General features: G+C 49.2%; 1 protein-coding gene across 1 annotated transcript in view; it reads left to right on the top strand.

The window, feature by feature from the left end:
* LOC118076189 (uncharacterized) overlaps positions 1–12,829 on the top strand; it is a 32,128-nt gene that overhangs the window by 16,765 nt on the left and 2,534 nt on the right. The window contains exons 14-23 of the mRNA XM_088659901.1: positions 2,452–2,547; positions 3,511–3,591; positions 4,248–4,430; positions 7,332–7,451; positions 8,163–8,368; positions 9,311–9,449; positions 9,951–10,034; positions 11,516–11,712; positions 11,813–11,891; positions 12,519–12,728. Coding sequence (XP_088516027.1) covers positions 2,452–2,547; positions 3,511–3,591; positions 4,248–4,430; positions 7,332–7,451; positions 8,163–8,368; positions 9,311–9,449; positions 9,951–10,034; positions 11,516–11,712; positions 11,813–11,891; positions 12,519–12,728 — 1,395 coding nt within the window. The remainder of the gene's footprint in view (positions 1–2,451; positions 2,548–3,510; positions 3,592–4,247; positions 4,431–7,331; positions 7,452–8,162; positions 8,369–9,310; positions 9,450–9,950; positions 10,035–11,515; positions 11,713–11,812; positions 11,892–12,518; positions 12,729–12,829) is intronic.

Raw genomic sequence — 12,829 nt, 5'->3', positions numbered from 1 at the left:
CTTGGCTCCTTCCCCGCGAGAATTTCCCTTTCGCGAGTCCCACTGCAAGGAGGAAACGGGCTGAGCTTCACTGCCTTTGCTGTAATTGGGGTTTGGTTTGGTCCGTGGCTGTTCTGCAACCACAAAACCCAAATCCTCCTTTGGATTAAGCCGTTGTTAATTCTTATTTTATATAACGCAAATTATATGCTGCTTGGTTGTAAATAGAACTTGGTTTATTTATAAGAAAAAACCATTAAAATTATCCATAAATTACAAAGTTAAAAACAGACATTTAAACATTTCTAAATATAGCAGCTGCCTGTTTGTATCGTGCAACATTTTTGGTATTGCCAGGTGTTTGGGGGCGGTTCATTGTAGGCTGAGAGTCATGCCCAGAGTTTTTCTCTACAGTCCTTAGAGCTAGGAAGTTGCTTTTGCTTCTTATTTTCTGCAAATAATAAAGTTGGCTTCCCCCCTCCCCAAGTGCCATGTTCTGCCCAGCATGAATTTGCTGGCCCCGCTACTGCCTTTGCTAACCATCTTTTCGTGGGTGCTGCTGGTGGGAAGAGCAGGGCATCTGCTTGGCTTGCAGAAGGTTCCAGGTTCCATTCCTGGCAGTGTCCCCCGTCCAAAACCCTGGAGAGCTGCTGCTCGTCAGTGTAGGCAGTACTGGGCTAGACAGGCTAATGGTCTGACTCAGCGTAAGGAAGCTTCTGATTTTAATCATCCCTTTAATTCAGAACTTTGAGGACTGGGAACTTATTTTATTTTGAAGGAAGGGCTGTAGCTCAGCGACAGAGTACCTGCTTTGCATGCAGAAGGTCTCAGGTTCGATATCCAGCATATTCAGGGACGTTTCTGCCTGAAAATCTGGAATCTAGAGCAGGGGTCCCCAAATCTAGAGCAGGGGTTCCCAAACTTACCCGGCTTCGGGCCGGTTCCTCTGGCACTGATTGCGCGGCGGGCCGGAGGGCGGGGGAACTCCCTCCCATACGCGCATGCACTCACTTTTTCTGGCGCAGCGCAGCGCCGGAAATACCTTCTGTGTGTGCGCAGACGTCATTTCAGGTGCACTTCCGGGTTGGTGCGGCACCAGAAATAGCTTGTGCGCATGCGTATGGGAGCGTGTTCCCCCGCCCTCCGGCCCGCGCATGCGCACAAGCTATTTCTGGCGCTACGCCGACCCGGAGATGGGCAACTGCACCACGGCGCGCTGATATGAGTGTCTCCACCCCCACCATTCAGCCCGGACACTGAGATCCAGCACCGAGGGCCTTCTGGCGGTTCCCTCATTGCGAGAAGTGAGGTTACAGGGAACCAGACAGAGGGCCTTCTCGGTAGTGGCGCCCGCCCTCCCAGCAGATGTCAAGGCAACAAGCAACTATTTTACTTTTAGAAGACAACTGAAGGTGGCCCTGTTTAGGGAAGTTTTTAATGTTTGATGCTGTAATGTTTTTAATTTTCGGTTGGAAGCCGCCCAGAGTGGCTGGGGAAACCCAGCCAGATGGGCGGGGTATAAATAATAAATTATTATTATTATTATTATTATATGAGCAGGCGGCGGGGTTTGTCGGGTGCCGCACAATTGGCTCTCGCGGGCCGCATCCAGGCTGTAGTTTGAGGACCCCTGATCTAGAGAGCTGCTGGCAGCCAGTATAGGCACTACTGAGTTAATTGGATTAATGATTTGACTCATTATAAACCCCCATCATTCACCCTGGACACTGAGGTCCATCTCCGAGGGCCTTCTGGCGGTTCCCTCACTGTGAGAAGTTACAGGGAGCCAGGCAAAGGGCCTTCTCAGTTGTGGCACCCTCCTATCAGATGTCAATGAGATAAACAACTAATTGAATTTTAGGAGACATCTGAAGGTAACCCTGTTTAGGGAAGTTTTTCATGTTTGATGTTTTCTCGTGTTTTTAATATTGTGTTGGGAGCCGCCCAGAGTGGCTGGGGAAACCCAGTCGGGTGGGCAGGGTATAAATAATAAATTACGATGGTGATTATTATGTTTCCATCCACAAGGAGTAACCAACCACCCAGTAGTGGCACCCACCCTGTGGAACACCCTCTCATCAGGTATCGAGGAAATAAACAACTATCTGACTTTTAGGAAACATCTGAAGGCAACCCTGTTTAGGGAAGTTTAAAATGTTTGATGTCGTTTTTGTTTTAATTTGTTGGAAGCCACCCAGAGTGGCAAATTTTTCATTTTTATTTCTTGTTGTTGTTGTATTTTTGTATTGTGTATTATTGTGTTTTAATATTTTGCTGGAAGCCGCCCAGATGGGTAGGGTATAAATAATAAATTGTTGTTGTTGTTGTTGATGGGTATAAATAATAAATTGTTGTTGTTGTTCTGTTGCTGCTGCTGCTGCTGTTGTTATTTTGCAGTGGCTCTTTGAGTGACCAAAAGCAGGGTGAAATATGGCATGTTCTGACTGATTTTCGTCTCTCTCTCTCTCTCAGCTTGCAGAGAGCCTGAAGCAGGCAAATGCCAGAGCCCTCCAGGAACAAGTGGCCAAATTTCAGAAAGAAACAGAAGACCTTCGCGAGACCATAAAGGTGGCTATTACCCACGATGCCTTGAGGCATGGGCTGCTACTGGGCTACTCCTGTGCTAGCAATTACATTTGTATCCCAAACTTCCCCCCCCAAGGGGTTAACTTGGAAGGTTGGTGGGGTGTCTTCCCTTTTACCCCAACAACCTTATGACTGTGCAGTACCGAGCTCGATGGACCATAAGCCTGACTCGGTCCGAACTGGCGCTCAGGTCAAGCCATCTTGCTCTGCCCACTTTTGCTCTCACCCCGCCCACCGCTCACATGCGACACGCCCACATAGAGATGCTTCTCTCGTTTTAATTTTTTTTTTGCTTTTTATTAGGCTTTTTTACTTGATGATCAAACGCAGACAACAAAATAACCAAAATAGTAAAATGACAACATCAAACAAAAAAGGAAAAGGAAAAAAAACATACAAAAAGCACACATACAACCATAAATCCATAAGTTCTTACATATGGATTTATGTCACCCTATTCTTTAATCCCATTTGCTTTTCTTCTCTAATAGGCTTCCGTCCTCCTCAACGCGGGTCTGTTTTATCTATTTTCTAAACTGCTCCTTTTATCCTTTCTTCATTTCTACTGTTTTAGCATATAAGAATATTCTCTTTTTTCCATTTGGGATATCCGAATTTAAGATGCCCAAAAGGAAAGCTTCTGGTTTCTTTATAAAGGTTTGCATAAACATTTTTTTCAACTCCTCATATATAATATCCCAGAAGTTCTTAATTTCTTTGTAACTCCACCACATGTGGAACAGCGTCCCTTCTGCCTGTTTACACCTCCAGCAAGCGTTAGATCTCGTTTTATACATTTTGGATAGTTTGCTGGGAGTTATATACCACCTGTAGAACATCTTCAAAAGCGATGCATCCCTCAGGCTGACAAAGACTTCTCGACCCTGTCCTAAGTTTAACCGCCGGTCTGCTTTTATTCTGTGGGCTCTGCCGCTTTCTTCCCAGGAGCGAAATGCTGAAATTGCCCAGCAGCGGAAAGCTATGGAACAGCAAGCCAAGGAGCTAAAGCAGGAAGCTCAGGAAATGGTAGGGGCACATTATTATTATTATTATTATTAGCCCATTCTTCCTCCTCATGGCAAATGGTAGGGGGTCATTCATGGCAAATGGAAAGGAAGCAAGAACATTTCAAAACAGTTTGAAACATTTGAAAAACAACTACAATTCAAATATTCCAAAACATCTAACCTTAGCTGCCAAGTATCCCGTTTTTAGCTGCCAAGTATCCCGTTTTTCGCGGGAAACCCCCGGATTTTAATCCGTTTCCCGCTGTTCTCCCGAATGGAGAAAATCCCCCAAATTTCCTACTTGCCAGAGAGCCTCCATTTTGGGTGCTGCTCTGCCCATGTGTGGCCACCGGAAATAGGGCAGAGCGGCACCAGAAGTCACTTCTACACATGCCCGGCGGCCATATTGCTGCACATTTTTCAGCGGGAGACTTTGCAGGTATGCATCTAACGCGTTTCTTGACTGTCTTTTGGGCGAAAATCCACATTGTTGATGGTGAATAAAGTCCTGTAGTTTAACGTTTTAGCTTTGATTTTTTTTTAAAGGGTGCTGATAGTTGTTAGGAGAGGCCCTCTGTTCCCCTCGCAGAACTACAATCCCCAGAGTTCTCTGGGAAGAGGGAGCGATGTTTGAAAACGGCTCTGGGGATCATAGCTCCACCCTGTTCTTCTCAGGCTCAGAACTCGCTGCTCCAGGAACGGAAGAGCCGGGAGGCCGAGACGAGGGCCGCCCTCCAGATGCAGCGCAAGGCCCTGGAGGAGCAGGAGCGGAAGACGCGGGGCAAACTCCAGGAAGCCCTGGAGAAGGAGAGGAAACTCAGCCTGGCCTTGCAGGACGAAGCAGCCGACCTCCGCAAGGTAGCTGTTGAGAGAGAAGAGCGATTCTGTTATCTCCGTGACAGCCGGGGCCGTCTTTAGCAGATGCGGCGCCGGAGTGCAAATATCTGCTCAGCGCCCCCAAATTACCATGGGTAGTTGGGGGGGGGGAAGCTGCGCACTGCCAGCCGTGGGGGTGGGTGGGTACGTGCAACTCTCCCCCATGCCGCTGCGGGAGAGCAATCCCCACAGAGGCTTGGGAGGGAAGCGGCACGCCTGCCAGCCATATAGTTGGTGGGGCGCAGCTTCCATCCCAAGCCTGTGCAGGGATCGCTCTGCTCCCACGGAGGCTTGGGAGGGAAGCTGCATGCCCACCAGCCTTATGGTTGGCAGGGCACAGCTGGCAGGCATGCAGGGATAGGGGAGGCCGCTGGCAAAGCCACGGTGCTCCCCCACTCGCTAGGGCGCCCCTGAGAGGCTGCGCCCTGGCGCAACACACCATTAAGCCATGTGGGAAAGGTGGCTCTGGTGACAATCCGCTGGCAGAAGGAGTGGGATGGAGGGAAGAGGATGCACATGGACCAGGTGGGAATAAACGTCTGCAGCCTTGAGGGGCACATTCCTTTCTATGGTGCATTTGGGGGCTGCATGCCAGTGGGGGACAGAAGAGCAGTACCTTCGTTCTGTAGGCAACACTGCAGCCGTGCAAAAGGTTACCCTATGCACACACATCTTCATCCAGGCCACCAAGAGGCATTACCAATTAAAAGGATAAAAGAGTATTGGGAAATAATTTATAATGAATTGGGGGGGGGGAGTTTAAAAGCACCTTTCCAAAAAACAACAAGACCCAGAGTCTTTTTTGTTGGGGATAATTCAGACTGAAATTCCCAGGTGTCAAAAAAGGTTATTTATGTACGCCACTATGGCAGCCCGTCTTTCGTTAGCCCAAAAATGGAGAACGGGCGAGGTCCCAACCAAAGAAGAATGGCAACTTTAAACTGTTGGATAGATGCACAGCTTGCGGATCTAACTTAGAGAATAAGGAAACAAGAAGAACATTCGTTTATTGGAAAATGATTATTGAATATATGGGGGATAATTGTGTACACTTGAAAACGTGGCAGCGTTAAGATAAATTCAACAGGGTAAATAAGTTTTGATGGAAGAAACCATGGAATGCTGAATGGCAGGGACAACCAGCTTCCAAGAGACTGCGAATCTACTCACACAATTAAAAACTGGCAGTGATCTACCCCTTTGGGGCAGGTTCAGGTCAAAGTTGTAGAGTTTTTTAGGGAGGAAAGCCCCATTTTTTTGGGGGGGGGATCAGGGTGAAGAAACAAATAGAAACAGTTGCTTTTGAGCAAGAGATGCAGAACAATTAAATCAAGAACAAATAGATTTAAAAACAGTTTTTATCCAAGAGCTATAACCATCTTAAATGCTGTAACTGAATCAGTGGTACCTCGGTTTATGAACACAATTGGTTCCGGAAGTATGTTCATAAACTGAAGCGTTCATAAACTGAAGCGAACTTTCCCATTGAAAGTAATGGAAAGTGGATTAATCCGTTCCAGACAGGTCCGCGGAGTACTCAACCTGAAGCGTACTTAACCCAAAGCATGGGTGTAATTGGTTCCGGAAGTGTGTTCATAAACTGAAGCGAACTTTCCCATTGAAAGTAATGGAAAGTGAATTAATCCGTTCCAGATGGGTCCGCGGCGTTCGTAAACCGAAAATTCGTAAACTGAGGTGTTCATAAACCGAGGTTCCACTGTACTGTAATATGATCTTGGGGAATTGCGATGTGTGTGTATGTGTGGCTGTAATTGTGTTTTTGTTTTTATGGGGTGGCATTCAATTTCATTGTACTATGTACAATGACAATAAAGTACCTACCTACCTACCTACCTACCTACCTACCAAGAGATCGTTAATGAAACAGTCAGCCTCACAGTGAGAGCTCCGTCTTCTGGTATAGCATTCTAGAGGGCGGGATGAGGGGCCAGGGCCAGATGGAGGAGCCAGTGATCGACTGCGATCCAACAAAACCTCTCAGGGATCGACCAGTAGATCGCAATCGACCTGTTGGACATCCCTGCTGATTGGTTTAGTTTATATAAAATATGCTGGGATTTATTGCTATGTAAAATAAAACCATGGAAAGAGAAGAAGGCAAGTCATTGATATTTTAAGGTGGTCTAAATGAATATTCTAAATTGTAAAACAGAAAGTTTAATTAAAATAGATATATTATTTTTATCATTCACCCCACAGATGGGATAGCTCAGTTGGTTAGAGTGTGATGTTGACAACACCAAGGTCACAGGTTCGATCCCCCAAAGGACAGCTGCATATTCCTGCATTGCAAGGGGGTCGGACAAGTCTATGGCCGGGAGAGTAGCAAATGTGGCCCTCCAAGGCTTTCTTTCTGGCCCTTGAAAGATGCCACACCTCTCTCTGGCCCTGCTTTTCGCCCTCCTTGAGTGAATCAAGAAGACATCTGAAGGCAGCCCTGTTTAGGGAGGCTTTTAATGTTTAATAGATCACTGTGTTTTATTTTTCTGTTGGAAGCCGCCCAGTGTGGCTGGGGAAACCCAGGCAGATGGGCGGGGTATAAATAATATATTATTATTATATAATTTGTAAGCAGTGATTTTATTTAAAATTGTGGGGGGGGGGAGAGCTGCAGAACCCCTGGTTTGTGCATGGCCTAATTTCCAAAGATAAGCGTCTTTGCTCCACCCACTTTTTTGCCTTCTGCCCCGCCCTCTAGTGGCACATGACCCCGGAAGCGTTGTCCACAAAGGGCTGCAGCCCTAGGGTTGATCTCCTTGGGCTGAAGCAGGGTCCCCACCCCTGAGAGGGGAGAAGGAGCGAGTAGGACAGGGAGGTTTGAATTAAAACCGCTTCTCCTGGTGTGTTTTTTTCCTGCCCTAGAGGATCCAGGTGTTGGAGGGCGAGGCTCGGGAGAAGAAGGGGGCCATGGAAGACCTCCGGGCTCTGCTGCAGGCAGAGAAGGCAGAAACCCTGAAGAGGCTGCGAGAGGAACTGGAGTTGGTGAGCGGGGAAGAAGCAACCCCTTCGTGCATTCTGGGATCCCCCTTCCCACAGAAACAAGAGTTGTAGCTTCAGAATTGAAAAAAAAAATGTGTAAAAGTACTCCTCACCCCCCCCCCCAAAAAAACCCAGAGTCCTTTTTGTTGGGGATAATTCAGACTGAAATTCCCAGGTGTCGAAAAAAGGTTATTTATGTATGCTACTACTGCAGCCTGTGTTTTGTTAGCTCAAAAAATGGAAAACTAAAGAAGACTGGCAAGTTAAGTTGACAGAATATGCGCAGCTTGCAGACTTAACATATAGAATAAAAAGAACAAGAAGTATATACTTTTAGAGAAGATTGGAAAACATTTGTTGGAAAATATGGGAAATAAGTGTGTACAGCTGAAAACGCTGGCAGCAATTAAGATAAAGTCAACAGTGTAAATAAGTTATGATGGGTGTAATAATGTTATACTGAATGGTATATTTTCCGTAAAACATGCAGGGATTTATGATATGTAAAATGAACCATGGAAAGAGAAGAAGTGACTGATATCTTAAGGATGTAAAAATGAGTACTTTAAATGGTAAAGAATCTGGGACCTTTTAGCATGTGCAGCGATGCCTTTCCACACAGATACTGTGTAAATGTTAGCCGTGACAAGCCTGGGGTACACCAGCGATATGTGATCAAGACAACGTGGTTTCTGTGTGTCTCTCTCTGCCTAGGAAAAGCTTCGGGAGAAGGAAAAGTGGCAAATGCAGTTGCAGCGGATGGAGGAAGAGCAGCGCCTCCTGCTGGCCGAGCAGCGCAAGGCGTCCCAGGCACAGAGTGCAAGGGCTGACGGCTCTCTGGCCAGGGAGGTTGCCTTAGCATGCCAGAGACTCCGGGACCTGCTACCCCAAAAGGCCGGCCTGCCCCAGACGCTGCAAGGGTACAAGTTGGATTCAGTGGGGACGGGGCTGAAGGGCATTGCTTGTTGCAGAAACACAGAACCCAGTGCTGTTCCTGGGTTGAAATTAGTTCTTCACATTTTATCTCGCCTCTACCAGTCCTAGCCACTTTCTAGCTTCCTAGCTTTCCTGGAATCATAGAATGGCAGAGTCGGAAGGGACCCCTGAGGGTCATCTAGTCCAACCCCCGCAATGCGGGAATCTCAGCACATGGTTCCCCCCATCACCTTTGTCTTTGTTTTTGTTTTAGCTCTGCAGCCTGATTTCAGGGAGTGGGCAGGCTTTGCTTTTATTTCTCCAAAATAGCTTCACACCTTCCTGTCCTCCGCATATACAGTTTTAATTCTGGTCTTTTTGGTGTTTTTAAAAAAGTGGTGTGTTTTTTTTAACTACAATCCTCATTGACTGGAGTGAGGGCAAACCTCAGGTCCAGGGGGCCAAATCCGGTTTTGAAGTCCTTAAAATATTATTTGTTGCTATCAGAGAGTTGGCATCTTATCTATGGCCCGTGTTTAGTTTGCCCATTTCCCCTCCCCCCAAGGAGTTCAGGCACACAGTTCCCCCCACCACCACCCAACATGTTATCCTCACAACAACCCTGTGAGGTAGGCTGGGACAGTTGTGTTCTCTCTTTCAGCCGATGGGCCACCCAGTGATTTTCACAGCCAGGTGGGGATGAGTCCAACAGCCCAGTCGCTAAACCACGGGAGTACCTTGTCCCCCCCCCCCCCAGGTTCATGTTGGCCTGTGGCTTTGCGGCCTGTTCGTGCGTTGCATTTACATGGAGGAAGGGATTGTGTGATTTTTTTTTATTTATTTTTTGTGGGGGGTGACCTGCCAAGTGACTGCACTTTCCCCCAAAGACCCGGGAAGTCCTGGTCACTATCTCAGGCTACCTCTCTTCACCCCCCCACCCCCCCAAGGAAGCCAGCCCTCCTCTCCTCCAGCCATGCCCTCCGCGCCTTGCAAGAGGTGACAGAAGAAACTCAACGCTACCTTCGAGAACTAAAGCACGAGGCAGAGGCACAGAGACACCAGGCCCTTCAGATCCAGAGGAAGAAGGTAAATGGGGTTGAGCTGCCATCTCTTGCCTGGGGGTGGGGGGGTGGGATATAACTTAGGCAGTCTGGGGGCCTCAGTCCCCTGAGCAAGGAGGGTTTGGAATCAAACAGGTTTGCTCCATTAATGATGGGAGAGAAATTGGCTGCCAGTAGGGTTGCCAGACTCAGTAGAGGACAGGACTTCTGTGCCTTTAATTGCCCTGCTATCTTTTGAGTCTGGAAACCTTAAAGAGAAACCAGCAGACCCTTTGCTTGGAAATTATAACAAAGGGTCTGCTGGTTTCTCTTTAAAGTTTCCAGACTCAAAAGAGAGCAGGGAAATTATAGGCACAGAAGTCCTGTCCTCTATTGAGCCTGACAACCCTAGCTGCCAGCCCAGAGCCCAGAACACTATAGTGGAGTATGTAACCCCAGCTCAGTAGGAGGCCAATTTTTATACCTCCATTCCAAGCGCAGTCCTTTAATTGTCTGTCCAACTGCCGTGACTTTTCTGCCATGTCAGGAGCGGGAGCTGAGGCAACAGCAGGAGAAGCTTCACCTGGAGAACCAGTCGGCTCTAGACACTCTGAAGGAGAAACTAGTCCAGGTGAGCAAAAAAAAAACCCCACCCCATTAGCTCTGCACAACTCTGGCTGCCTTCCGCTTGATTTTGACCATTGCATTTCATGCAATGTCAGAGGACCCGGGTTTAAAAGAGTACCTACCCACAGCTGCAAATGTAAAGAAGAAGAAAATGTTCAGCACACACAGCATTTCTTAAAATTATAAAATAGTGAATTAAAGCTACTCTTCTATAATGCTAGAACTGGTGGGAGCAGGTTCCGTAGTTCTAACTATGCACAGGTAGAAAACATTTTCTCTTTTCTACCTGGAAACTTTCCAACTTCATTGGTGGCCCTGAAGCAGGGATGGCCACCAATTTGGATGGCTGAGCCTAGAGCTTGTCGATCAGAAGGTCGGCGGTTCGCATGGGCGTAGGCAGGGGGGGCAGGAGGGGGCAATTGCCCCCCTAGAAGCAAAAGGCTGAGGGGCGCAGCGTGGCAGCACCAGGCTCCCGCTCCCGGCGCGAAGCTCCAGAGGCGCGCGGGGAGTGTAAGCTGAGGAGCGCTAAGTGGGAGTGGGGAGCATAAGCGGAGGAGGCAGCCACAGGCTCACGTTCCCCGCGCGCCTCTGGAGCTTCGCACCGGGAGCGGGAGCCTGGGGCCGCCTACTTGGAAGACCTGGGAGGCACAGGCCACGTAGCCCCACCCACATTCCCACTGTGGCCCCTCCCCTCTTGCCCCCGCCCCTTGCACCCCTAATTTTGATTCTGGGTACGCCCCTGGCGGTTCAAATCCCCGCGACGGGGTGAGCTCCCGTTGCTCGGTCCCAGCTCCTGCCAACCTAGCAGTTTGAAAGCATGTCAAAGTGCAAGTAGATAAATAGGTATCGCTCCAGCGGGAAGGTAAACGGCGTTTCCGTGCGCTGCTCTGGTTCGCCAGAAGCGGCTTTGTCATGCTGGCCACATGACCTGGAAGCTGTACACCGGCTCCTTCGGCCAATAACACGAGATGAGCGCCGCAACCCCAGAGTCAGTCACGACTGGACCTAATGGTCAGGGGTCCCTTTACCTTTAAAAGAGGATTAGGCAAATTAATGGAGGAGAGGGTTATCCATGGCTACTAGCCAGGATGGCTCCACGGTCAGGAGGAAAGGAGCAGGAGGGGAGAGGTGCTGTTGTTTGGTGGGGCTGAACACATCTATGTAAGCTGTTGGGAATCTCATTCCAAAGTCCAGAAAGCCATTCCTAGCTATCAGGAGCCCAGTTCCTGTCCCATTGACACCAGTCAACCATTCCGGACAAAGTTCAGCCACCATCTGTGGTGACGTGGAGCAGGTTTGATGTTGGGCAGTGAAAATGTTTGCCAAGCCTGCGAGTTCTTCTGGGGACCTAGGAAGCTGCCTTCTACTGAGTCAGACCGTTGGCAGCTCTCCAGAGTTTCAGGCAGGGGGTCATTCCTGATCTCCTAGCACCCTTCTTTATGAAAAGCTCTGCCACTGAGCCAGGGCGATCCGGTTCCCCTTCAGGACCACCTGGAAGACATTGCCACCTTGCAGAGCAGCTGGGTGAAGGAGACAGCGGGCAAGGAAGACGCATCGCTGCGCCAGCAGCTGCAGAAGGACGACGAGCAGCAAAGCCAGATAAATGTGGCCTCTTGGAAGGGCAGGACATCCTGCCAGCTGGCCAGTGAGTTTAAGGAGGAGCTGGTGGCGGAGGTGGAGAGGTGAGGACCCCAGGAGCTATCTGAACGTACACGTCACTTGGGAGAACAGGTGACACCATGGCGAGATGTTTTGTGGCTTTCTCTCTCTCTCCCCTTGCAGGCGCCTGTCCAGGGACAAGCCCGTGGATTTTCACAGGCACCTGGAGGCATCCGGTTCGGAATTCAGACAGTTCTGCATGGTAAAGGGGAAACGGCGCTTGGGAGGCGTTTGGCAAAGGCCTTTGGGCAGTGTGGGAGTTGGGACCCCTGCTCTGTACACACTAAGTCACTGCCTCCATGCACCTCTCTTGTCCAGCAAGGCTGCAGTCCAGTGCTAGAGCATCAGGGAAGGGATGTGGTTCAGTGGCAGAGCCATCTGCCTTGCATGCAAAAGGTCCCTAGTTCAATCCCAGGTAGGGACTCCATCTGAAATCCTGCAGAGCTGCTGCCAGTCAGTGTAGATGATTCCAATCTAGATGGGCCACTTGTCTGACTTGATATGAAGTCTAGGCAACAATCTTGGGGGCCACATGCCAGTGGTGGGCGGAGCCCAAGGCAAAAGTGGGCGGGGCAACACTTGAGGGTTTTTTAAACCTTTGTATGGTAGGTTAGTTTTCACAAACACTCTCTGCCCTCCACCCAAGGGACACAATTGCAGCACAGACTCGCCAGACAAAAGCACTTGAGGGGGGTGTATCCTGGGGAGAGTCTGGCAGGTCAGACTGAGACCTGGAGGGTCTCACCCCACCTGAGGTTTGTCTCCCCTAGTTGATGACCTCAGTCCTTTCTGCTGCTTTTCCTTCCTCTCTCCAACCTGCTTTCTGCAGGGCCGAAATGAATACCTGCAGCCCGGCCCACTCTGTTCTCTAGCGCTGAAAGCAGACCCTTTCTCCAGCCAGCGGCTCTTCAGCACCCCAAGGCTGCTGCAGCACCTGCAGAGACGAATCCGAGAACTGAGGGCAGAGAATGCCATGTATTGCAGAGGCAACGCAAGTAGCTGTGGCCATCTGCGGGGGGATCTCGCCTACAGAAGCAAGGTAGGGGAGTAGAAAGGGCAAGGTCTTAATTCCGCAGGAGCACTTGGTGTGTGTGGGGGGGAACCTACTGAGAATTATTTGGCTTACTGAGAAGCTGTTTC

This window comes from Zootoca vivipara, chromosome 16 (assembly GCF_965207765.1).
Source record: "Zootoca vivipara chromosome 16, rZooViv2.hap1.1, whole genome shotgun sequence".
Taxonomy (NCBI): Eukaryota; Metazoa; Chordata; class Lepidosauria; order Squamata; family Lacertidae; genus Zootoca; species Zootoca vivipara.
This window is presented reverse-complemented; position numbering and strand designations above follow the sequence as displayed.